The sequence below is a fragment of the Lepidochelys kempii genome, chromosome 10, assembly GCF_965140285.1.
Source record: "Lepidochelys kempii isolate rLepKem1 chromosome 10, rLepKem1.hap1, whole genome shotgun sequence".
NCBI classification, from domain to species: domain Eukaryota; kingdom Metazoa; phylum Chordata; order Testudines; family Cheloniidae; genus Lepidochelys; species Lepidochelys kempii.
This window is the reverse complement of record NC_136389.1, coordinates 3,138,892-3,163,826: the sequence shown is the minus strand read 5'-3', so window position 1 is coordinate 3,163,826 and position 24,935 is coordinate 3,138,892. Positions and strand designations below refer to the sequence as shown.

At 41.4% G+C, this 24,935-nt stretch overlaps 1 protein-coding gene across 4 annotated transcripts in view; it reads right to left on the bottom strand.

Annotated features, from left to right (window-relative positions):
* Positions 1-24,935, bottom strand: part of ARHGAP17 (Rho GTPase activating protein 17) — a 73,587-nt gene that overhangs the window by 5,642 nt on the left and 43,010 nt on the right. Inside the window, exons 3-20 of one of the 4 annotated variants that reach the window (XM_073361654.2) lie at positions 23,452-23,556; positions 22,911-22,987; positions 21,484-21,595; positions 21,186-21,262; positions 20,009-20,120; positions 18,339-18,407; positions 18,093-18,174; positions 14,980-15,107; positions 13,501-13,612; positions 12,805-12,886; positions 12,261-12,341; positions 11,214-11,327; positions 10,474-10,565; positions 10,181-10,337; positions 8,638-8,880; positions 5,320-5,489; positions 4,217-4,834; positions 2,780-2,803 (exon numbers count right to left, since the gene is read on the bottom strand). In XM_073361654.2, coding sequence (XP_073217755.1) covers positions 2,781-2,803; positions 4,217-4,834; positions 5,320-5,489; positions 8,638-8,880; positions 10,181-10,337; positions 10,474-10,565; positions 11,214-11,327; positions 12,261-12,341; positions 12,805-12,886; positions 13,501-13,612; positions 14,980-15,107; positions 18,093-18,174; positions 18,339-18,407; positions 20,009-20,120; positions 21,186-21,262; positions 21,484-21,595; positions 22,911-22,987; positions 23,452-23,556 — 2,454 coding nt within the window. In that variant the 3' untranslated portion in view covers position 2,780. Of the gene's footprint in view, positions 1-99; positions 149-2,779; positions 2,804-4,216; positions 4,835-5,319; positions 5,490-8,637; positions 8,881-10,180; positions 10,338-10,473; positions 10,566-11,213; positions 11,328-12,260; positions 12,342-12,804; positions 12,887-13,500; positions 13,613-14,979; positions 15,108-18,092; positions 18,175-18,338; positions 18,408-20,008; positions 20,121-21,185; positions 21,263-21,483; positions 21,596-22,910; positions 22,988-23,451; positions 23,557-24,935 lie in introns of all 4 variants that reach the window. The other 3 variants (XM_073361655.2, XM_073361653.2, XM_073361656.2) reach the window with 3 other exon arrangements.

Below are 24,935 nucleotides of genomic sequence, written 5' to 3'. Positions count from 1 at the left end.
AAGCAAGCGGCGTTATGCTGACAGGTTAGTATTGGGCATTAGTGCACATTCAGTCATGAACTAGCAATGTCTTTGGCCAATCAAATGCCTTTTCCTTACCATTAAACTTTCCCATTTCAGTTCACATTGAATAATGCAGGTCAAACATCTAGATTGTTTAATAAAATTTTCAATTAGAATTTAGAGCTAATTACTTACAACCATAAACAAGATTTGAAGTTACTCAAACCTAAAGCATGACTAAGGAGTTGGTATAACAAACCCCCTGCAAGCTTTTCAGAGGTTATAGTTCAAATGTTTGACATTTATTGCTAATTTTAGTTCGGAGTTCCATAGTTTCAGCTTGTGAGAGTCTAATTTTCCCTAGTATGCTATTTATTGTTAAGCATAAAGTTAAAAAAAAAGAGACAGCCTATATACACGGATCAGTTACAAATATATAACAAAGGAGCCAATTCATGAAAACGACAGCAGCCCAGTGGTCTTTACAATAAGTGCTTTTAAGGTGCACCTGTTATAAGAAGAAAAGGAGTACTTGTGGCTAAAGCTCACTTCACTGGATGCATTCAGCTTATGCTCAGATAAATGGGTTAGTCTCTAAGGTGCCCCAAGTCCTCCTTTTCTCTTTGCGAATACAGACTAACAGGGCTGCTCCTCGGACACCTGTCATAAGAGTAACTGCTCCATAGCTTTTAAGTAGTATGATGTCAGGTGTTAGGTTAAGGATGAAATTTTATCTTCCACCATAGTCTGTATGATTGTCTCTTTAGTCTCCAAAGAGTGGCTGATCCTATCCCAGTGTGGCTTGCAAGGGGTGAACCTGAGCATTGAGATTCAGCCTTTTCTCCAAATTCCTTAGCTTCCAGGAGATTTCTTGGAATACTTCCGAAATATATGCATGTGATTGTCTCTTTAGTCTCCAAAGAGTGGCTGATCCTATCCCAGTGTGGCTTGCAAGGGGTGAACCTGAGCATTGAGATTCAGCCTTTTCTCCAAATTCCTTAGCTTCCAGGAGATTTCTTGGAATACTTCCGAAATATATGCATGGATGCACTTGCTAGATTTAATACAGAATCCAATAATATAAACACTCCTGCTTCTCCCTACATGTAATAATGCCAGTAAAGTTCTTGTACTATTGCTCACATCAGCCACTCTATCTGGCTGGTTTGCTAAAGCTTGCTCACTAACTGTTACATTACTTTAGTACTTGTGGCCTTAAACTTTTCCAGTCTGACACTGTACAAATGGCATCATTTGAGATACAGCTGGCAGTCAGTTCCTGGATACATTAAGAAAATATATGGACCAAATCAAACTATAAGAACACTTTAGTTCTGCTTTAAGTGGCTTCTTTTACTAAAGAGATGGAATTCCCCAGCACAGACTTGCAGGAGTGTTGTATGGTTACTGATATAGCCACACCTCTCAGCTGTGCAGACTGCTGTACTCTGTTGTGATTGCCTCATTTGAATAATCATTTAATGTTACAACAGATCAGTAAATTCCTGTATTCTGAATCGCTATTATCCAAAGGAGAGGGATCTGCTTAATTATATGGCTATTCCTAAATAACCCTATGGGATTGACCTAATAAAATTCAGTTTTTAGCTATTTGCCAGCCACAAAGCCACTGCCTCGGATGAAGCAGGAAACTCCATGTATATGGAAAAATACACCAAAGCCCAAACAAGATAGTCAAACTGCAGAAGCCAACATTTGGAAAAGGAGGCTCAGCCCTTGCTCTCCCACTACATGTCAGCATGGCTCTTTATCCCCAGAATAACTCACTGTCAAGCATAATGCAAGAATCCCAGCCCCTCAGCACTACTTTCCCAATTCAATTTGGAAACAGAATTTTGCTGTTATTCTGGAGAGATTAATGTGGCTGACCTGTGAAGAAGGGAGGGGGAGTGAGATGGAAGAGGACAAAAGATTAAAGCCTTTTTTAAAGCTGTTCACTTCCAGCAATTTGACAGCCAGTTTAGTGGTAGTTTCATTTAGAAATTGCAATTACAATTAAGCTTCTCGGTACAATATTAAAGTGCATTGTCCATAAATCCTGTAATAACCACATCCTGGGGTAATCAACACAGGTACGTGGCCTCCGTTTATTCAGCACACCATAACTTGTTGCCTCTAAGCCATTACATTAGGCAACTGTCAAGTTTCTAAACGACCTATTCTTTGGAGACTTGTAGCACCATTAAGGAGGCTAAGGACCTTACAGAATGCAAATACAAACATGCCAGAATGCAAAGAGATGCTGCCAGGAGCTTTTCTGCATTGGGGTTTAGTTCATGAACAGTGTGTGCTTTGTATGAGTAAGTTCCAAGCAGTTAAAATCCAAATAATCAAAATCCTAGTGTAAAAGCTGCATTAGAAACCAAATATGAGTGGCAAAGTTTTTTGCGTTAACTCCCAACTCTTCAGTTTGGCAAAAGTTAACCAAGGAGGGGAACAGACATTTTAAATGGGTCACTACATCACTTTAGACACCAGAAGTGGTAGTTCTGATAACTGCATTACATTGAGTGTTAATTATTTGCATGGTACACTTTAAGGAGGATTCTTTTCAAAAAAGCTTGCAAGTGACTATCAAAATGAAACATGGGTCCTAATGTCTGTTACAAACTGGACAGCATGTGTAATAATGAGCTATAGGGCAAACTGGACAAAAGCACACGTTTTAAAGCACATGAACAAAAGAAAGCTACAGATAAAAATGGCTGCGCAGGAGCATTTGTAGCTGTATTGCAGGGTTCTGATCAGTACAAACCTTAGTCGCAGTAACCTTCCCCACCTGTGAAGGCATTATGGGGTAGAGCTATTAGATAACAGAATACAGTTTGCATTCCAAACAAAATTAGTCTTTAATCTAGACAGCTGAAGTGTTATTGAAAAGGGGTTTAACCATTAAACACGCAGATTTAAAAGCATTAGTCTTTTATGTTCATTACCTTTCCTTTTTAAAGTGTCTAAAAAAGTCAGACTTAGCAGGAAGACATTTCAAAGGTGCTGCTTTTTGTGACTGTGATGGTCACATTTTTCTTCAAGATTTAAATTTATTATTGCCACCTATCATCTATAAAATGCAGACTCTACTATTCCTGTGGGAGCCTGCAAATACCACCTTGTGCCCCATGAGGGTACGTCTACACTGCAGGCAGAGGTATGATTGCAGCATGTCTAGACATACCCAAGTTAACTGTGATCTAACTTGCATAATGACAGGTTTCAGAGTAACAGCCGTGTTAGTCTGTATTCGCAAAAAGAAAAGGAGTACTTGTGGCATCTTAGAGACTAACCAATTTATTTGAGCATGAGCTTTCGTGAGCTACAGCTCACTTAGCTCATGCTCAAATAAATTGGTTAGTCTCTAAGGTGCCACAAGTACTCCTTTTCTTTTTGTGATCTAACTAGCCTGAACAATAGCAGGGAAGCCACAGCAGCACAGACTAGCCACTTGAATAGATTTCCCCGGGTCCCCAAATTAGCTTGTATAGCCCATGCTGCTGCAGCTTCACTCCTATTGTTATTTGCATCTCTGACTGCAATGTAGACATACTTGGAGTAGCATGGTAGTTATGTTGGAATACAGAGATGCATATTTATACCAGGTCAAGGTGCTCAAAAACAATTAGTGATTTTGGGTGCCTAATTTGGAACATCTTAATGGGGGCCTGATTTTCACCCTCTGAAAAGTCCGGTCCATTAACATCATGTTAGGGCTCACAAAGGCATTAGCCACTTCAGAAATCTTGACTTAGAATACATGCTTAATGTGTTCTCCTTGGCTAGGCCTCCCCCCACTTCAAAATATTTGCCATTTCTGCAACTCATGCCTACGTAATGGTAGCTGCCATGACGTGAAGAGCTTGGAAAAGCCATTTAAAGTTGAGTCCTGTAACAATGCTCTGCTGTCAAGGCTGGAAAACATATTCAGAAAGTAAGTCACATTCATTTTTATAAGAACAAAAAGTCCTCTCCGTGGAAAGTGCTGGACGGTTCTCTGCAGAGACCTCGTAAACCATAATATGCAGGTCAAGCATTTTAACAGAATAAAACAAGTAATTTAATAACTTAACTGAGCTTGCCTTTCATATTTCACCAAAGAAGGTTCATCAGTATATTTCAACTTGATGTTTACAGCAGTAGACAGTCTCCCAGCCCCAAAATATATTAACATGCTACAGCATACAAAGAATTCACTTACCAGTTATTATTTTGGAAGCAGTTTGAGTGGGATTTGTAAGAACATTGTCTCCAGATGAATGAGAAACAGGAGGATGAGGTGGTGGGGGAACATTAGGTCGGTTCCGGGGTTTTGGTACTGGCTTTGGTCTCGGTAACGTACCAGTCTGAGGAGGAGAATGAGATTGCGAAGTTTCTTGGGTAGACGGCTGCAGTGGAAATAGTGCGGAGCTAGCATTGTGTTTTCCTAGAGGCGGCGTATCAGGTGGTGTTGGAGTCTGAGGAGGAGTACAAGATGGCTGTTCAGGTCCATGTTCCCCACTAGGTACAGCAGGTGGATAAGATACTTGACTACTTAGTTTAGGCTGCAGAGGAGGAGTAGCCTGTGTTGGGGGCTGTGGAGGTGGGTGGTTAGGAGCCTGTATTGGGGAGAGGCTGCTGGAGTGTCTCCGAGGTGCAGAAACCTGGGAAGAGGTGGAACTCTGGACTGCCCCTGGGTTTGTAAGTTGACCGGGAGGAGAAGGACTTCTTGTGGGTGGTTTTGGAGAGGCAGAAGGTAGCTGAGCTGCTGCAATAGAACCATAGGTTCCTGGCTGCCCCGGTGGAGGTTTAGGAGGTGCTGGTGCAGGCTTTTTCACAGCTTTGAGAGACATTGATAAGAATAAATTAGTTACTATGTACAGCTGGAATAAAACCTTGAAATAAGGGAATGAGTAACATCATTTAAAATGCTCATACGCTTTCCAGTTGAAATTATCCGGGCCTGGTACCATTGTAGTTTCATATTGGTTACCAAGAAATGTACACAAAGGTTATTAATCAGCAAACTCCTGCCCAAGTGATACCACTGTACATGGTTGGCAACATCACAATATTCTTCAGACTCGTCCATGGTAGCAGACTCAAGTTTAAGTAAGTTTTGGTAAAATACACGGTTGAACTATTTGCTTGAGTGGAGAACTGGTCCATCCAAATAAACCAGGAGTGCAATAACGGGTAACAATCCTAGGAAACAGCTATGTGGGCAAGCACCCAGCTGTGAGAGGTCAATATTTTAATCACAACAATTGTTTCAGAAATGAGTCTAGTCTCACACTGAAAACTGCAAACAAGAACCCAACATACCTCTCCTCACTGCGTGGGGGCTGGGACCAGCAGCATTCTGTGGCTGACTAACACAAAGCTGGTTAGAGCTATTGGATGACTGCGGCTGGTTCTGCACAGTGCTTAAGTGCCCACCATTTCTCACAGGTGGAGGAGTAGTTGAAGCTGCAGTGTCCCTGGGCTTTGAGGTACTGAAAATGTAAAACACCTGCATCAGAAGTTGCTTTTGAAATACCTCTCCCCCAGATGTACTGCATCACACTCATGGGTTTACACTAGAAACAGGTTAATTCCAGATACAGGTGTCTGAGTCATGGGAAACAGATTCCTGTACTAAAATGGTATTTGAAGGGATTCTTAGTTACAAGTGAAGTAACGAGACTGTGCATCTCTAGAGCTGCCATGCTCAGCTGTCTACTTCAAGCTTATCTACACTTGAAACAGTCCAGCGGCACAGCTGCAGCACCTCAGTGTAGACCCTAACTGTGCTGATGGGAGGGATTCTTCCATCAGCGTAAACCCACCTCCCCAAGAGGTCATAGCTAGGTCAACAGAAGAATTTTTCCATCCACCTAGTGCTGTCTACACAGGGACTTAGGTTGGCTTTAAAATGCTACTCACAGGTGTGGATTTTTCATACCCTGATGTAATTAAACCAAGCTAATTTTCTAGTGTGGACCAAGTCTTAGTCTTAAACGGGCCCTGCTGACTACATTTGATGTAGTCTCACCAAAACAAATAAATCTATAGCCAGCCTTGCATGAACACCGGAATACATATTTACATTAATTATTGTTCTAATACCAACTGTATTCTCTCTGCGTTGAAGAGGAGTCGATACATTTAAGGCTGGTTCATCAGACTCCCAACTTGAAAGTTCATGGAAAACCCTTGGATTACTCTCAAAAATTCATACCCCACTTTAAGTCACCATGTGCTTGTGGCTTTAACAGAATAACCTCGGTTGCCCCAGCATTGCAGGACATCTCAAAAAGCAGCTAGTTTGATATACCCAGAGATGAGACTGGGGAATAAAAGTGGGGATGCTCTGTTAAGCTCCTCCCACACAACGTTATGTGAGTCACCAAAATGAGACTCTGCTCACTTTAGATCATGCAGATATTCAGAGTGTGCAGGCAGTTCTGAGCTCCTCTGGCTTCTTGGCACGGCTCCTTGACTGGGGGAAAACGTCTTGAGACAAGACGGCAGGAATTTTTTTGCCACAGTGTAGCTACCTGATGCCACCCTCCGGAGTTTAGTTTTTAGCTTCCATGTAGCTTGTCAGGGTAGGGACGACAGTGCAAGACTGACATTGAAATACCCATCTTGGTATAATTCCCCTCCACCCCTGCCACCTTTTGTGCAGTCCGGACGTGCCTAGTGATATCAACATTGGCTGTCTGATTTAACACCTCACTGAGCTGAGATAGGCCATACCCCAGGGATATTGCAGGGGCCCTGGAACAGACTCAGACATCTTTGCATTGGTTACGCTTTATTCACATTTAAAGTTTCCCTTGCAATAGCTACAGACTATTTTAAAGGAGAGCAGAGATACTAGAGAACATGACAGTAGCTTCTGATTGAGCCATTGACACGACAACCTCTGACCCAGATATTGGAGCATATCAAACTGCCCTGCAGAGAGCGGAGAAGCATTGTGATGCTCTTGGCTCTGAGCGCAGCTCCAGGCAGGAGGACTGGGAAAACCATGCGGAAGCTGCCACTAGAAGGGCACAGTTCAGGCTGTTTGATAAAAGGAGTAGCTTCCTTCTTAAATCATGCATGACCCACAAGCAGTGCTAGAGAAGTTGCCATGGGATCTGCTTCTGCCAGACAGACCACCACGGAGGTACTTCAGAGGAAGACAGGAGGTTAGTGGGGACCTACAAATGGAGAAAGTACGGAGAAGTGCGGATCTGTATAAAGATCTCAGCAATGAGGAGGGCCAGAGGAAGAGTGAAGCCACCAGGGCATAAGGGCAGCAGGACGGGAAGAGAACCAAGGAGTCTGAATGGTTTGTGTGGAGTGCAGGTTGTTGGGAATGCATTTCCCCCTAATCCATGTCCTTCCTTCCCACACACATGCTGTTTGACTTCTGCAATATACCTGCCTCACAATAAAAAAGAAAAGAAATTAAAGCCGGTGCCTGATCATTTTGCCTGCATGTTGTACATTTCCCTCCCCCGTCTGTATTGTTAGATTGTAATCCTGAATTTGGAGGGGGTATTGGCTTTTACAAGATCCAGTTCAACTAAAGAATTCATTAACGCTCACAAAACAAGAAAGCTTTTGTGTAGATAAATTTAGGTAAGAAAAACTATCAGTACATTCTCTTAAAGGCAGAGAACAACCCCTTCTATACTGCTGTACTTCTGAATCCACTAGTACTGTTTGCTAATAGCTTGGGTGTAGTTCAGGTTTTCAGAGTTAGAGATCTTGGGCATTGATCCATTATGATCAGATCTGCAAGAATGTCACTTGGGAACAAAAGTTAAGTAAAGTGCAACAAAGTTACTGATCTGAACCAATCCAGCAATGGCACCTGTAGACTGTTTTACTTTGTGGGAGGTTGCCTAAAAGACTAGTCCTCTCCAAACTTCACTTAAAAATGGTTTACCAGCTCTCACTTGGACAAACCAGGAGAATACCTAAAAGCAAAGTGTTACATAACCCTAGAGGGTGATAAGGAATGGGCAAATCTATTATAATTAATCTCCAGATCAAAATATACAGTGACTAGCAAAAAAAGTAAATGATTGCATAGAATTTCAATAGCAGTCAAGTGGTGAAAATCTAATATACCATTGTGCTAAAGAAACTGATGCCAAAGAGTGATAAATTGACTTCTGACTTGCTGGTTAAGGTTAAGATTACGTCTGTTCTTTGCTAGCTAACACACTTACTAACGAAAAGCAAACAAGACATGAATCTACATCACTTAACAGAAATGACCAAGACAAGCCTCACAGGCTTCTAGTATTGCCAGAGTTTCTTATGCTTTCAGCAATAAACTGAGCCCGAGTTTTGAAGATACTTCCAGGAGTATGACTTGAAGAGATCAATAGAGGGCAGCAGAGTATACTGATGGAGAATTCTTGAAAATTCTCATGTGTAAAACAGATTTTATAGTAATTAACTTCAAATTAAAAAGAGAAAGTTCCATAATCATCTCTTGTATGGTTCTTTTTATCCATATACCTCAAAGCACTTTATAAAAAGGGCAGGTATATTCAAGTTGGATGGTAGTACCCTGTTGAGTAACTTATACTGCCAGAGACCAGTTTGTTGCTGAAGCAGCCTGTTAAAGCCACTGCCAACAGAAACCAGACTTCTTACCTGACATCCTCATTTCCTTGACTTTGTAAATGTTCTGCTGTGCCAGCAAAGGGAGCAAAAGTTGCACTTACTGGGCTGGTTTCAGCCACAGAACCCTGTGAATGCTGCTCTGCTACAGGCTGAGCCAGCATGCCAGCCTCAGTAGGTGGAAGTGGTGGCTGGAAAGCTGGGGATGTGTGCTTTCTATTTATAGTGCCACATCTCCGAGGATTCACTTGGAAGTCCACAACCTTGACACCAAAGCTAGAGAGAAGAGAGAGTGAACACACACCATGCAGGCCAACTCCAGATAAATAAAGCCAAAGAGCAATATTGCATGTTATAACTCAGACAGGAACCCGTTGCTTAGCATGCAAAAAAGCAACAAGGAAAGCTTCACCTTTCTCCATATAACACCACTTTTGTTAAGACATGCAACACAACTTGACATTCACACCGAAGGGTAAACTAAACATCAGTGGGATGGGCTATTCAATTACAAATTGAAGACAAGTAAGATCTGAATGCTGAGTAATTTTACCACACCAGTAAATAAGGAAATTTCCTTAGACACCAGGATATCTTCAGACTTTGTGCATTAGGTATTTCGCAAACTTTTTAACATGGTATCTTCAAGTCACCATATAGACTTCAAGATAAACATTTATTTACTAAAGAAAGGTTTATATACATTTGCATGGTTAAAAGCATGAAAAAAGGAAGGAAACTACTTTATTTAACTATGGATAAACTTTGTCATTCCAATATAGGTCATTTAAAAAGGTTAACACAGCATGTTCTAGAAATGTTTAATTTGACGTGGTTAAAATCCACTAAAACAAGAAAGAATGAACCTTGAATGGATTCTCTTTTTCCCCTCTGTCAATACTGTTCACCACATGACAGGAGTAGGGAAATCTAGTATACAGTTGCAATAAATAAAATAATTTGCATGTGTCTAACCATAGTTAAAACCAAAGTAACAATTTAACATTTGCATAAGGAGTTAGAACAGCACATCCCTTAAATACGGATATGAAAAACTGATAACAAATGTACTACATGTTATTGTATGGGGGTAAATACAGCACATCTGCCATGGTATACTGTACCATCATCAAATCAGAAGTCTTTTATCATGAAGGCATCAGATAACACCACTTCAGCCTGTGGTTTTAAACAGAAGCCTTGGAACATTCAGAAGTTAAAGCAATAGATACTATCAAACGTACTTTTATTTTTAATGGATTATTTTGAGACCTAAAATCTAGGAGTTGGGAATATTGTAAACAGAAACAGTAATTATCTGCTTGGCTTTTATCATGCATAGAGCATAACTTGAAGTAAATGCCAGTACGTTACCTTTGACCCTTCCTCAGGCTGCAATAATATGAGGGGAAATAAATCACTGACGGGTTATCTAGGAGTATTTCCCCTTCTGACCACAAGTTTTAAATTTTATTTTAAGATGAGCTACGAAACATTTCAAATTACAACCTCCTCAGTGGTTGGGAGTTTGAGTGAGGGCTAATGGCTGGAAAAAAGTTCCAGGAGCTAAACATACCCTTCCTTCTTCAGCAAATCGCCTTCCATTACGGCCATGCTGACAGGCCTCTTCCGCTCCAGTGTCCCCGACTCATACTCACTCCCAAGTTGTGAGGAGTGATTGGAATTGGTGGCAGGTAAAGCAACAAATGCTCCAGACACATTAAACTCCACATCTGGATGAAGACAGATTAAGACGTGTATGTACCCAGAAGCAGTGCACCAACATTTTATATTCCTAATTATTTAACAGTGTAGGAATACCATGGAACTAGTATTGACAGAATTCCTCCCATTACTGCAAGTCTTTACCTTCAGGGAAGAACCAGTCTGCATGCTGAATTATTGGCTCGATGATTGCTACCACATGGACGGAAGTTGCCGCTGCCATTTCAGCGAGAGATCTGTGGACAAAATTCAGAAGATTGTGATCTTGGATACAGACAACTCTTTCAAAGTTGGCAAAGAGTCCTGTGGCACCTTATAGACTAACAGATGTATTGGAGCATGAGCTTTCGTGGGTAAATACCCACGTCATGGGTTGTATCCGACGAAGTGGGTGTTCACCCACGAAAGCGTATGCTCCAGTACGTCTGTTAGTTATAAGGTGCCACAGGACTCTCTGCCTCTTTTACTGATCCAGACTAACACGGCGACCCCTCTGATACTTGACATCTTTCCAAGTTAAAAACCCTGTTGGTTTTTTTCATTTTGCATGCCGAAAGCTGTGAATTAAACGAGTGCCACTATACACTTAATTACTGCCACATAAAAATCAAGCCCAGGGTTTTTCCAGAATATTCTAGACTTCCACGAAGTGCATGGAATGTAAAAATTCTGAAAACTACACAGCCTTTACGCCACTGGTCTGTGTGCAATTTCATAATGTTTGCTGGAGAAAGAAGCAGACATGCTCCTGAAATCCCACCCTTTACAATTCATTTCTCAACAACTTGTTTAAACCCTTTTCAGATCTTGGTTAAGCACTTACAGTTATATTTCTATGCTTTACTGAAGATACAATTAGTAGTAGTATTTAAAAACCAACTTACCCTTCAGTCTTTGCCCATAGCAAGTTGGGGCCTAACACTATTGCAACGTTGCTGGGTGTCATTTTGTTAATGTCACTGTTCTGTGCAAGTGTTGCTAGGAATTTGATTAGATACCTGCAAAGAATGAATCAAGTCATTAGGCAGTTACGGTGGCAACAGCTCACTACACACAATGCTCTCTAGCACATGACTGATAATTGCTGTCTCTCATTGGAGGGGATGCGGCTAACTGGAATCACACAGAGATTAAACGTTTCAAGTCAAGCTTCCAGAAACTCCTAAGGGTGACTGGTAAAAATGGGACTAAAATGTCATGCTTAGTAGTTTGCTCCTAATTTTCTTCCCATTAATCAATGAAAACTGAGCTTACTGAGAAAGTGACTAATAGTTGGGAAATATCTTCCATCTTAAGCATGGAAGAACTAGCATGCCTTCAAAAACTAATATATTTACAGCAAAAACTAGAGTAGTGAGGTTAGAATGATCATGCACTAGGAAAGCACATTAAATAAACCCTAAAGAATACCATATTACAGTAAACATTTTCCTATCATGCACTTAAGACTACTCCAAGTTAGAAACCTTGTTTTCCCTGTGTTTCACTCCAAAGGTGAAACAAGCAAGAGGGCTAAGCTGCTTAACAAGAAGCCAGGTGCAGCGGCTGAGCCTGGGAAGTTCTCAAGGGAAAGGAATACCATGTGAGAAGCTGAGCAACCTTGCGTGATGAGTGTTGGCACCACTAGAGTAAAGCTACAAGAGCTACACTCCTGTTCCATGGTCAGTCCCGGGGGGCGTGAGAGAGTAGGGAACAAGTCTACATGACCCCACTTCAAGGGACTGATAAAAGTGAATGGAACCATCAACAGTGACACGAAGGCACTTTGTGCCTCGATAAAACAAACGTCCCTTTACAATCCTAATGGAACTTAAATAGATAAATACAAACCAGATCAAAACGCATATCATCAATCCTAGCCTTGAAACAGGTTAGACTTTTTAGCACTGAACCTGTAGCGCTAAAAACTGTAGCAATTGTTCTTAATGTACCTGAAATTAGCCAGGTTAGGCTTTGGCAATCTTTTACAAATTTTCCATAGTTCTTGCAGCTTCTTGTCCTGGTCCTGTATGCTGTGGGGAAGAGAACTTTTAGATCAGCAAACAAAATTCCTTCGGCTACCAGCAATTGAAAAGCAGAGTCTATAGGCTTCCACCTATGTATTATCCTCTTGCCTCTGCATTCACTCATCTAATAACTGCTCTGAATCCCCTCATTAGCTCTGCTTGTAATATGTGCAAAGGGCATTGCCTCTCTCACGGTGTGTAACTGAGAGCCTGAAGTAGTTTAATACTCAAATGTAACGTAAGCTGTTTTACTGAAGTATATTTTAATGCTTTTAAAAAAACCTCAGGACACTAATGCACAAAAGTTTGAAGATTAATTCAGCACACAAATATTTACTAGCTGGAGTTGAAAGACAATTGGAACAATTGTGTAAACTTATGAACTTTTCCATAAATTCATTTTTCCTCATTTAGTAGCATAAGTCAGCACACATATTTCTTTGCATATCTAGATTTTAAGTGCTCCTACTTTGCAGCTTGTGTCCATTCTTCATACAGACTGTAGGTCATTAAAGGTTCAGGCAACTCTCGTAAATAAGACTTCAGGGCACCTGCAAGTAGGGAGACATTCTTAGCCAGTAGATCACACAGACTCGTTTCAGATTTTGTTTGAAACAATCTTGGCTTCAATCCTTGCACCTCAGTGAAGCCCCACTGAAGTCAGCGCAGGATCAGGCCTCAGACTGACCACACTTCAGACTTTTCCCTTAATAGATTTGTACAGCACTTAACGGAATGGGGCCTGCCACTGGACACTACAGGGATCATTTGCTAATCTAGCCGACAAGAGTACACACTATAAAGCCTCAAGATGGTGCTACCAGGTAAGAGTTACAGTTACAACTGCACATGCCTTAGTATCTCTTGATCATTTTAATAGCCCTGTCATGAGAAATATGACACTCATATGAACATCACCACCTGAATTTTGAACACTGCTCTGGCCTTACAGAAATAAACATGCAAAACTTTCAAGGCACGCGCACCCATCGCTTGATCTCTAAGGCTATGCAGTTAGGGTGGAAGGTTCATTTTATTTTCATTTGCAGATCATATCTAATATCTTAAAATACTGTAATGTGTCTGCCAGGTTAAACATGAAAAAGTTAAACCTTCACTGCATGAAGTAATTTATGAAGGGTCTGATTCAGAATACTGAAAATACCTGCAACAGCATGGGGGTCTGAATAAAATTCATCGAGCTGGGAAGTAGAACAGTCCAATGCAGCTTTCAGCTTCTTTAATTTGGAGGCTCCAGCAGCAATTCGGAATAAGCCCTACATGATGAGAATTAAAGTGTCAAATTCACTTGAACAACAGCTGGTCTCATCTTTCACACTTGCAGTACTATGACCCAGGCTCCATTTTCACAGCAGTGACAAGTTCTATACTTTTTTTTTTTTTTTAAACTGTGCCCTGACTGAGTCAGCTCTTGTTGCACTAAAAAGAGGAGAGTTACCTGTAACTGGAGGCTCTTCGAGCTGTGGGGTCCCTATTGGTATTCCAATCATACGTGCACCTGCGTGCCAGGTGTTGGAGCTGGGAGGTTTTCATAGCAGTGTCTGTTGATACACATGTGCATCTCCTCGTGCTCCCAGCCGAGCGGGTCAACAGCTCTCCAGTGACCCCCTTACCGCTAAGTATGCCAGTCTGCAGCAGATGGGAGGGAGGGCGAGTACTGGAATACCAATAGGGATCTCACATCTTGAAGAGCCTCCAGTTACAGATAAGTAACGTCATCTTCAAGTGGTGGTCCCTATATATATTCCAATCGTGAGCAGTAATCAGCGTGGAGGTGGGTGCAAGGATGCAGAAGAAAATGCAGTCTAATACAGCGCGGCCCACAGCCACTGCTTGGGGGATAGCATAGTAGGAGGTGAAGGTGTGACTGGATTGCCATGTTGCTGCTCAACCGATGTCCTTCCAGGAACATCTGCTAGGTATGCCAACGTGGTAGGTTGCGCTCGCATAGAACGTGCTATAATCGTATCTGATGGTTGTACGTCAAAGCACGTAGCACATCCAGATGCACCCAGAGATCCATTTTGAGATCCGCTGGCAAGTGCGCTTGGCCTTTGGATTGGTCTGCAATTGCTACAGCTAGCTTTGGGGATGCCCGAAAGACACGGGTCCTCTGGAGGTAGGTGGCTAAGGCACTGTGGACAACAAGGGGGTGAAGGGTTTGTCTGCCTTGGAGGCATACACAGCCTATCAAACTTGACTGGGAGCACAAGGAGATGCATGGTACGTGTGCAGGTCAATGGACACTGCTACGAAACCTTCCAGCTCCAGTGTGTGGGCACCCATGACAGAAATACAAACAGGGGCCATCACTCGAAGAACTACTAAGGGATAACCATGCTTTAATTTCTTCTCTTTCCTATTTCTCTGCTGTTTTACATTTAAGTTACGTTGCATCTGATTCCTGGATGTAATTGAAAAATGTAATCTTGGAAGGCCTATATCATACCACTGGACAAAATGCCATAAGCGATTATACACCTTAGCGCGCAGACTGATAGGTATAGCTGCTCTTCCCCCACCTAATAGTTTTACTGGGCTCTACTGTGTCCATTTTTTTTCTTTTGAGTTGAGACTTTTACATGCGTAAAAGGCCACTGCGCACTAAAGTAGAAGTTCCTACCTCCTCTTTCATTCCCGTTTCCAAGAGCATCATTACACAGGCTTCAATTGGGAGTGCAATTTCACGACCACTGCGTTTGAGATGCTCTTCCAGTGGCGTTCCAAAGGCTGGCTTTTCTGTCCATTTGTCTAGTTAAAGAGCAGAAAAACACTGAGCAAGATATCCAATAAAATTGAATTATGCCCCAGAGAAGTTTAGAGAAGAGTCTCCAGTATGGTAATAAGAATTTTAAAAAAATACTGCAAGTTTGAGCCTTGATTTGTAAAGCCCCTTAAATTTACAAGTAAAAAGAAAAATGATGAGCCCGCAGGTGTTACCAAGACTGTAAAAAACAATGATCCATCTCTCTTGGATAGCGTATCAAATAATTATTCCTTTGTATAAGTGGAAGACATTATGTCCCCACCACACATTAGTGGGAACATTCAGAATGAACTTAATCAATTTAAAACCACATGATTCTCGGAGACCCCAAAGTGTAGATTTGCAATCCTCTTGTAGATAAAGAATTTTGCTCAGAATAAATTCGAATTGGTTGGTCTGAGCTGTTTGTAGTATGGTTTTACCTGCAGCTGACATTGTGTGTTAACAGCTAAGCCAAACACAAAGCCTACTACTGCGGTAAAAGGACAGTTATTTAGACACATATAATTAGTAGCCCCATGTCTCCATTAGAACCCCATATTAAAGGATCTGTCATTGTTCTAATATCAAGCCTACCCTCCCTTTTCCAAAAAAGGCATTCAAGCTCACTTTAAAATTTTCCTCATGGCTGCAAGCCTTGGGTTGTTTTTTTTAAAGTTTGACACAAAATGTTTTCCCCATAAGAGACCAACTTGCCTTGCGCCCTATAACAAATTATTTCTCTTTTTAGCCACACTTCTCTGCTGTTGTCATGGAAAAAATGCATATAAAGCATTGACAGGCTGTCAGTCTCTATCATGCATTATTTCTTTCAGAAAGAAAAAATGAAAGAGCTGAGTATACCAGGTTTGAAAGATTCTAGTGCAGATACACTGTGGTCTCTTCGAAGAATTTAGTTTCCATAACGCATATATGCAATACAAAGAGCTGTACCACCACTACCTGGCATTTTATTTAGCCCTTTTCATCCACCCATCGCAAAAGGCTTTACAAAAGGCAAGCAAGCCATCATTATCCCAATTTTTACAAACAGTGGCAAGACTGAGGTGCAGAGAGCTTACGCGTCATTCAGAGTCACAATAACTTAGAGCAGAGGCAGGAAAAGAACCCAAGTCTGCTCCAGGCATCCTTTTGAAGCGATACAGACTGCTATATAATATGGAGATATACCTATCTCACAGAATTGGAAGGGACCTTGAAAGGTCATCGAGTCCAGACCCCTGACTTCACAGCAGGCCCAAGTACCATCCCTTATTTTTGCCCCAGATCCCTAAATGGCCCCCCTCAAGGACTGAACTTACAACCCTGGGTTTAGCAGGCCAATGCTCAAGCCACTGAGCTATCCCTCCCCCCTAAAAAGGAAGGAGATTCCACCACCTCCCTAGGTAACACATTCCAGTGCTTCAACCACGCTCCTAAATTTTTATTTTTGCGCCAGATCCCTAAATGGCCCCCCTCAAGGACTGAACTTACAACCCTGGGTTTAGCAGGCCAATGCTCAAGCCACTGAGCTATCCCTCCCCCCTAAAAAGGAAGGAGATTCCACCACCTCCCTAGGTAACACATTCCAGTGCTTCAACCACGCTCCTAAATTTTTATTTTTGCGCCAGATCCCTAAATGGCCCCCTCAAGGATTGAACTTACAACCCTGGGTTTAGCAGGCCATATAATACTTAGCACTTATGCAGGACTTAGTCTTTCAAGTGTTGAACAAACTGGTTAATGAATATGCAAGGAAGCAAGCCAGTGCAGTCAGATCTAGTTCCCTTAAATACAGAACAGACCTCAATTGTCCACAGCGTTCCATCATCGCACCACATAAAGATACTTATTAGTTTGCACTAGCCTGTTAATAGCATCTTCCATTAGGTCTATCAAATGCAGATTGTGTCTCTCACTTCCAGCAAAATCATATATCAAAGTTTCCTTGCTTTAGAAAACTTAAGAATTTCCACTTGGTCCACAGCTTGGTATGCTCTGCCAAAGTCTCAGCACATTCGATACCGATCATGATATAGTGGTGTCTCAGACTTTGCTCAAGCTAAACCCTTTGGCACTAGTGACTTCAATGACAATAGTGGGCACCACGCTGGTAAGGGTGATATTTAGGACAACGTTAGAGTAACCCTAAACTCGAGTTGACTAATGCATAGCCTGATAGAACAAATGTAGCTGCCTCATTTAGATGTAGGCTAGCTCTGCAGTCTCTGACACTTAGAATTAGCCACAGGGTTCAGAGGCCAGGATGTAGTTGCAATATAATATGCACAGAGAAGGGGGGAGGGGCGTTTTCCAGGGGAAAAACATCCCCCACAAAGTTTAGACTCAGACTTAAGGCCAGAAGGGACCATCATGATCATCTAGTCTAACCTCTCGCACATTGCAGGCCAGAAAACCATATCCACACCCTCCTGTAGCAGGGCTGCAACCTCTGGATGAGTTACTGAAGTCCTCAAAACTGGATTTAAAGACACAGTTACAGAGAATTCACCATTTACTTTAGTTCAAACCAGCAAGTGCCTCGTCCCATGCTGAAAAGGCAGGGAAAAACATTTAGGGAGGGGTCTGAATCCGACAATACTAGTAGAGAAATCAGGATCCTAGCTTCTCTCTTGGAAAGTTCTCTTTGGCGCATAGGTGCCAGGAAGGGGTTAATGAAAAGTCACACTATGTCCAGGTAAGATAGGGAACACCCCCCAGTGCAAACTAAAAACAAGTCTTCCCCTTTCTCTCTCAGGTTTCAGACAGACCCTTAATGTTACGTTAGTGTGTTAATACAGGACTGGAGGAGCTCCAGAGAGCACAGCGGCAAAAGATGGAAGTATGTTGGGGAACGCAACGTGGTTAAAAAAGAGGACGTCCTTATTAGAAAGGGTCTGCATGCAAAAGAGTCAAGATAAAGAAGGAGAATATAGGGCAGAGGTGGCAGAGGCAAGGAGAAGCGTCAGCCAGAGCACAAGTTACTTTACCTTGATGGGCTTGAATTTCAGGGAGGGCCTTTTCTAAGACTGCTAATGCTTTTCTATGGTAATCTGCTTGTGCTTCTAATAACTGAGAACAGAACCCATATTTTAAAAAAACAAAACAAAAATATTGTTAGCTTCTGATGAACACATACAAACACTAGAAGGTTTAACACATGAAATGAAATGTGACGGTTTTTTTGCATATAACAAACACCATAACTGAATATAAACAAACAAGAGAACACGCACCGTGACAAAGTATCTGGCATATTCCCCTTCTTTGGACACAAAGTTATACATATCTGCAGCAAGCTGATCCTTTGAGGAAAGAAAAGCATACCTTGTAATTTTTTTAAGGGGGGGGAGAGAGAGGAGAGAGAAGAGAAATCTTCAAGTACAAAAAAGGCTGTTATAAAGGGATGGTGATAAACTGTTCTCTTTAACCACTGAGGACAGGACAAGAAGTTAAGGGCTTAAATTGCAGCAAGGGAGATTTAGGTTAGTCATTAGGAAAAACTTCCTAACTCTAAGGGTAGTTAAGCACTGGAACAAATTACCTAGGGAAGTTGTGGAATCTGTCATTGGATGTTTTTAAGAACAGGTTACACAAATACTTGCCAGGGACGGTCTAGATAAGACACAATCCTGCCTCAGTGCAGAGGTTTGCATTAGATGACCTATCAAGATCCCTCCCAGTTCTACATATCTATGATTTATATTACATAATTTTCCCCCACTAAGCCCAAAATGCTGAATCTCAAGAAGATCTGAAATTTAGCAAGCCACTTGCCCATGGCACACTGATCAGGTGGCAGGCTATCAAGTGGACTAATGGGATAAACAGTACTGGCAGTTGCAGCCCAATGGTTCAGCATCACCAGTGATGTGCTTTACCTGTGGGAGGGCCAACAGAGAAAAGGCTGTTTTAGGAACGCCGTTCCAAAAATCCACACTTCCACCCAGCTACTCAGGGCAAAACAAAGGTCTGCACTATTAAACTGGATTACTATCAAAGTACATCATTTAGGTAACAACAATACTTGCTTCAAGGGATGATGCTGTCAGTAAATAGAGCTGTTCATATGGCACCTTGGTTTTTTCTTCCAAGCATTTTTGGATTTTACTTAACTTTCTGTTTTTATTTACTACAGCAAGTCAAGTTGCCCACTAAATATAACAATCATTTGTGCTTGGATATTAGAGTAGTACATGGCAGAAATACCTATGAATTTCGTTATAAACTCATTACTTCCCAAAGACTTTCCTGCCCAAATTCCACAGTAGTGAGATGCAAACTTCTTGATTACTTTTTAACTGAGTAACAAAACCAAAGACAGGCAAAGAAGGGAATAATAAAGCCCAAAGAAGAATCTCCAGCATGGAGTTTGGACAGCTGAGGGATTGTGTATGAGGAAACTGGGAGCATAATCTCCAGGTCATTGTCTTGAAATCCATCCTTCTAGTTAACACCTAATGGCTCTTTGTTGGTTTAGAGTATCCAAACATCTCAGTCCAGGCCTAATAGACAGATGTTCACAATTGTCTCCCTTGTGCATAGCATCAGAGACCAAGAAACGAATGAACCAGAGAGACCAAATTCACTTCATGGAGAGAACAGTGCAAGGTTTGGCACAACATTTTTACTTGTGGGATGGACAACACAATGTTTGACCTTCTGGAGAGCAGTAAGATAGCCCAGGAAAAAGGAACAAACAGCTAATTGAGAAATGTGAATCCATCTCTGCATTGCTTATTAGCCCCAACAACCCTTATTAACTGCATATTGTTTTATAACAACACTTAACACATTAAAGTTCGTGAAGATGGCAGCAATTACAACTGGTACCACAATGAGGTGTACAAAGTCATCCCTTAGTGGCAGATATATCCTAGGAGAGGATTCATAGAGCCAGCCTTACCTTGCATTGTTCTACTTTATTTCCAGCCTCATCCATCTCTTCCTTAAGGGAATCTATTTTTGATGGATGCATTTGAAAATTAGTTCCTGAAGTCTTGCAGGCTTGGCTATATCTGTGTAAGAGAAACTAGTTATTCAGTGGAGATTATAGTTAGCGTTTAATATACTACTTACAAAGTCAATGTCTTTAAGGTCCCCTCTTCTTAACTGCTTGCCTCTGGTGAGCAGACAACTATTCACTACTCCAGAAGATAGTTTCAAAACCAGGTCCCAGTACAATTTAACCCCCCTTTCTGGGCCATTAGTGTGAAACATGTCTACTGTCTTGTAGAGGAGACACAGGGTGGCCAAGCGACTCTAATGTGCCACTATATCCTAGCAGGGATCCTGCAGGCACTCATCTCCAAGGTGGATGTGGAGTCTGCAGAGACTACCAGCCCTAGCAAAAACCCCAGGCAGCTCAGATAAAAATGAGCATGACTTAATATTAGCAGGCCACATTGCCTTAATAAAGACGGCGTTTATCCATGATGACAGGTTCAGTAAGCCAGGATGTAGAGAGGTCTGAAATGTAAATTTGGGCAGTGTCTCATGAGAGGGTTCAACTGACAATGGTATAAAAGCACTCCAATATGGTGACAATTAAAATCCTATGGCCAACACAATGACAATGCCTCACCCTTAGCCTGGTGTTCACAAGCAGATGGTGGGAAGTACACAACATTGAAAGGATTTTTAAAAAGTTCTCGTAGCACCCTGATTAAATAAAAACTAAAACAGTATAATCCCCACTGCGCAAAGGAACCCTTCCCAACACTGTGGTGCATAAGGTTTTGACAGATGCTGAACTCTGTCTCTTTAAATTATTGAGCTAAGTGGAATAGACTAAAGATGCAGTCTTGTATTCACTTCAACGTGAACAGTTTTCCTACCTAAATTGGTGGCAGACAATATGAGAAATCTAAATTTGATCCATATTCAGATCAGAAAGCCATGTGTTCTTTTTTGTACCATTTAAGGTCTTAAACTTAACTGATGTTTCTCCCCCCGTAAATGTTAACATGCACATTTCAGCACAGCAGAAGCAAATACCAAAGGAAGGTTAGGCATGGAGGAGATATTACTAAGAAATCAGTTTGTACTATGCAAACTGTATGGTATTTGAAATCACTTCTCACCTAGCTCTTGCAGAATCCCAGTCCAAAACCAACTTTGCAAGCTGTTTCCTCTGCTTCTGAATATTGGGGATTTCCGCCTGAAACCACAGACATCTAATGTTTACATTTACTTCAGAATTGTGTCATGTAGCTAAGTGTAACTGAAATCTGTAAAACTTAAAACACAAGCCTGCATTAAAATACAAATAAAATAGTCACTTGCTTTTTGAACCGAAGTAAAGTTTGCCACATGCACAGTTATGATTTCGCTCAGAAAATATAATGCCGCAAGTCTTTCCTGGAGCGTGAAGTGACTTACCTCTGTTAGTTGGCTTAGTGGGTCTAAAATTTCTTTTTCAATCTGTACCTCATGGTGAGAGAGCTCCGCTGCCAGTTTATTCTCTGCATCACCACAAGTGTCAAGCATCTTCCTGTTAAAAGGAAAGGACAGGAAAGCAGCATTGTGTCGTTTACTCAAGTTATTACACACCAACAGCTTAAAAAAAAAGATGCAGAATCGATGATTTGCTGGCAAACTGGGAGGGCGTATCTAATGGGATCCCACAGGGGTCAATCTTGAATAGCACCGGACCCAATATTTTCCTTAATGACTTGGATAACAGAATGGAGAATAAGCTTATAAAATCTGCAGATGACACCAAGCTGGGAGGGGTTGCAAGCACTTTGGAGGACAGGATTAGAATTCAAAATGATCTTGACAAATTGGAGAATGGGTCTGAATCCAACAAGATGAAACGCGGTAAGGACAAGTGCAAAGTTCTTTGCTTAGGAAAGAAAACAATCAAATGACAACTACAAAATGGGGAATAATTGCTTAGATGGTCATACAGCTGAAGAGGATCTGGGGGTTACAGAGGATCACAAATTGAATATGAATCATGTGAGGGCAGTTGCAAGAAAGGCTATTATTCTGGGGTATATTAACAGGAGTGTTGTAAGACATGGGAGGTAAATGTCTCACTCTACTCCGCACTGGTGAGGCCTCAGCTGGAATACTGTACCCACTTCTGGGCACCACACTTTAGGAAATATGTGGACAAATTGGAGAGAGTTCAGAATAGAGCAACAAAAATGCTAAAAGGTTTATAACACCTGACCTCTGAGGAAAGGGTAATAACTGGGCATTCTTAAGTCCAGAGAAAAGACAACTGGGATAATAGACTTCAAATATATTAAGGGCTGTTATGAAGAGGAGGGTGATCAATTGTTCTCCATGTCCACTGAAGGTAGGACAGGTAGTAACAGGCTTAATCTGCAGCAATGGAAACTTAGGTTAGATATTAGGAAAAACCTTTCTAAACCAGAAAGGTGGTTAAGCTCTTGAATAGGCTTCAAAGGAGCATGAGGAACCTCTATTGGAGGTTTTTAAAAACAAGTTTAACAAACACCCATTGGGGATGGTCTAGGTTTATTTGGTCCTGCCACAGCGCAGGGGGCTGGGCTAGATGACCTCCTGAGGTCCCTTCTAGCCCTAAATTTCTATGATCCTATAGAAAAAAACCCTGCAAATGTGCATTTGTCCAGAATAAAATGTCAACTTTAGGGCTAAATACTATCAGCACTGTCCTGCAGATTGCCTAAATTGCAGCACTTATCAACTGGATTAGCTGCTGTTACTTTAAATTAACTAAAGGTACAACCATTTTAATAGACTCATTTTACAGAAGTTATTGCATGCAGAACTAAACAACGAGAAACCATAGCTCCACAAAAACCCAGACTTACCCCAAAAGAGTGTCATCGCTTAGCTGGACAGATCCTTCTTGCATATTTTGAGCAAAAGCTGTTAGAGGAAGCTTCTTCTGTAGAAGAGATGAGACTTCGTATTTAGTTTCTCTCCCTTAAGATACTCTTTGCAGGCAAACAGGGACCACATGATTAATTTCTTTTAGTTAATCGCGTGAGTTAACTGAGATTAATTGACAGCCCTACTGTATCCAGATCACAACTTTTGCCTGAGGTCTATACCGAGGTTTGAAAATCTGGTGGGAGGATACAAATAACATATCCTAAGTCAAATACATACCCAGACCCAGGGGACAGAGCAAGTGCTCTGACAGGATTATAGCACTCTGCATGCAGTGTGACTTCTGAAGTTGGTCTGTGAACTATACCAAAGCATTCCAATCAATAGGAAATGTCAACATGTGGGATGATTCTGGAGAGTTTTGTTCTGGTAGCTGACTTATGACATAACAGCTTATCCGTACATAGAAGGCCTTTACAAACCAGACTCAGAGCACAATCTGAAGCGCTCAGTACTTACATGTCTTTTATCAGCATCTGTGCCATACTGGCCCTGAAAACATGCTATTAGCCGCTTCTGTGAAATATGGCAAACAGATCTCACTGTGTCCAGACGCCTCTCAATCTAGCCATGGAAAAGAAAAAAACAAAACCCAGAAGTTATTTTCTTGGCCTCAGCACATCATCTTCCTCCTATGTCACATTTAGTTCATGTTTGCATGTTTCTCAAGTTCTGCAGCTTACAAAAAATTCAGTTTAACAGTAAGAGCCTGACAGCAAGTTTATTTTGAAAGAGACTTAAATGATTTCCATTAATGGTGGCATAAACTTTCCCTGATTTTGCTGTGACTTGCAGAATTCAAGAGACTCGGGAATGGAATGGAAAGAAGAGACAATATTCCGTTTCCCCATATAGCAGCCAGAAGGGGTTCCCACTTTGACACCTACTATTTGGAGTTTGATATGAAAGGCACGTTCACAAGCATTATTTAGGGATAATATCCTGGTAAGAATTCAGTAATCCTTTCCCTTCCCTACAGCTGTGTTGGGTGGGATGGAAGATAACCAGGTGGCTGCCGTCTAAGTGTGGCCTTTGACCAGTGTCCCCCAGTCCTCATCATTGGTCTTAACCAGAGAGCAAACCTGCTTGCCAATCAAGTATGAAGGAAAATTCTAAGCTCTATGCAATAGTAGATGGAGGACAAGGTGATGTAGGCATGGATGGGTGGAAAAGATGATGAGATAGAGAGAAGTACTGAGGGTTTTTTGTGATGAAGAAAAAATACTGGTATGTTTTTCAAGATCATGCCCCTAAGTTAAGTTTAGTGCACTTGAACCCTTGTCCTCGCTAGTTAAAATATTAAAATGTCTTTGTATATTTTAAGATTATTTTGCTTCAAGAGTCACTGAAAGCCAGTAATGGAAATGGTTAAAGGATTCTTCTAAGTAAAAGGACCTTATCAAGAATAGTCCCCAAAATATGAGTGTGTTGGAGAAGGACTGCTTATGGCACTATAAAAACTATGTACAATGTCAAAGGAATGCAGTTTTTCTGCATTTTGATGACTCACCAACATTAAAAGGAGGCCCTTCAGAATGGTTTCTATTTAAAGATCAAAAAAGCATAACCAGTTCCATCTGCAGAAGTAATCTGCACAGATTCACGCCTTCAGTTAAGCACCTAAAAATGCCACGAGTGCTGAAAAATTAACATTTTCAGGACGACAATACATTTTCTGACTTTGTGTCTAAACATAAATATAGCTTAAACTCTGTGTAGGAAAGATTAAAATTTGTTCTGCTCAGGTATCACACCCTTAAGCACACAGCAACTGGTTGTAAAATTACAAAGCGTATCAACTGTGGGCTTCCCCATAAATGGCAAACTGAGCTTCAAATTTTTCTTAATTACAAAGAATGCAGAATGAACTTGCTGCTATTTCTCTTCTTTTCCATTTTGAGAACTGTCCTACACCCGAAGCCCCGATGAAGCTTTTTCCAATT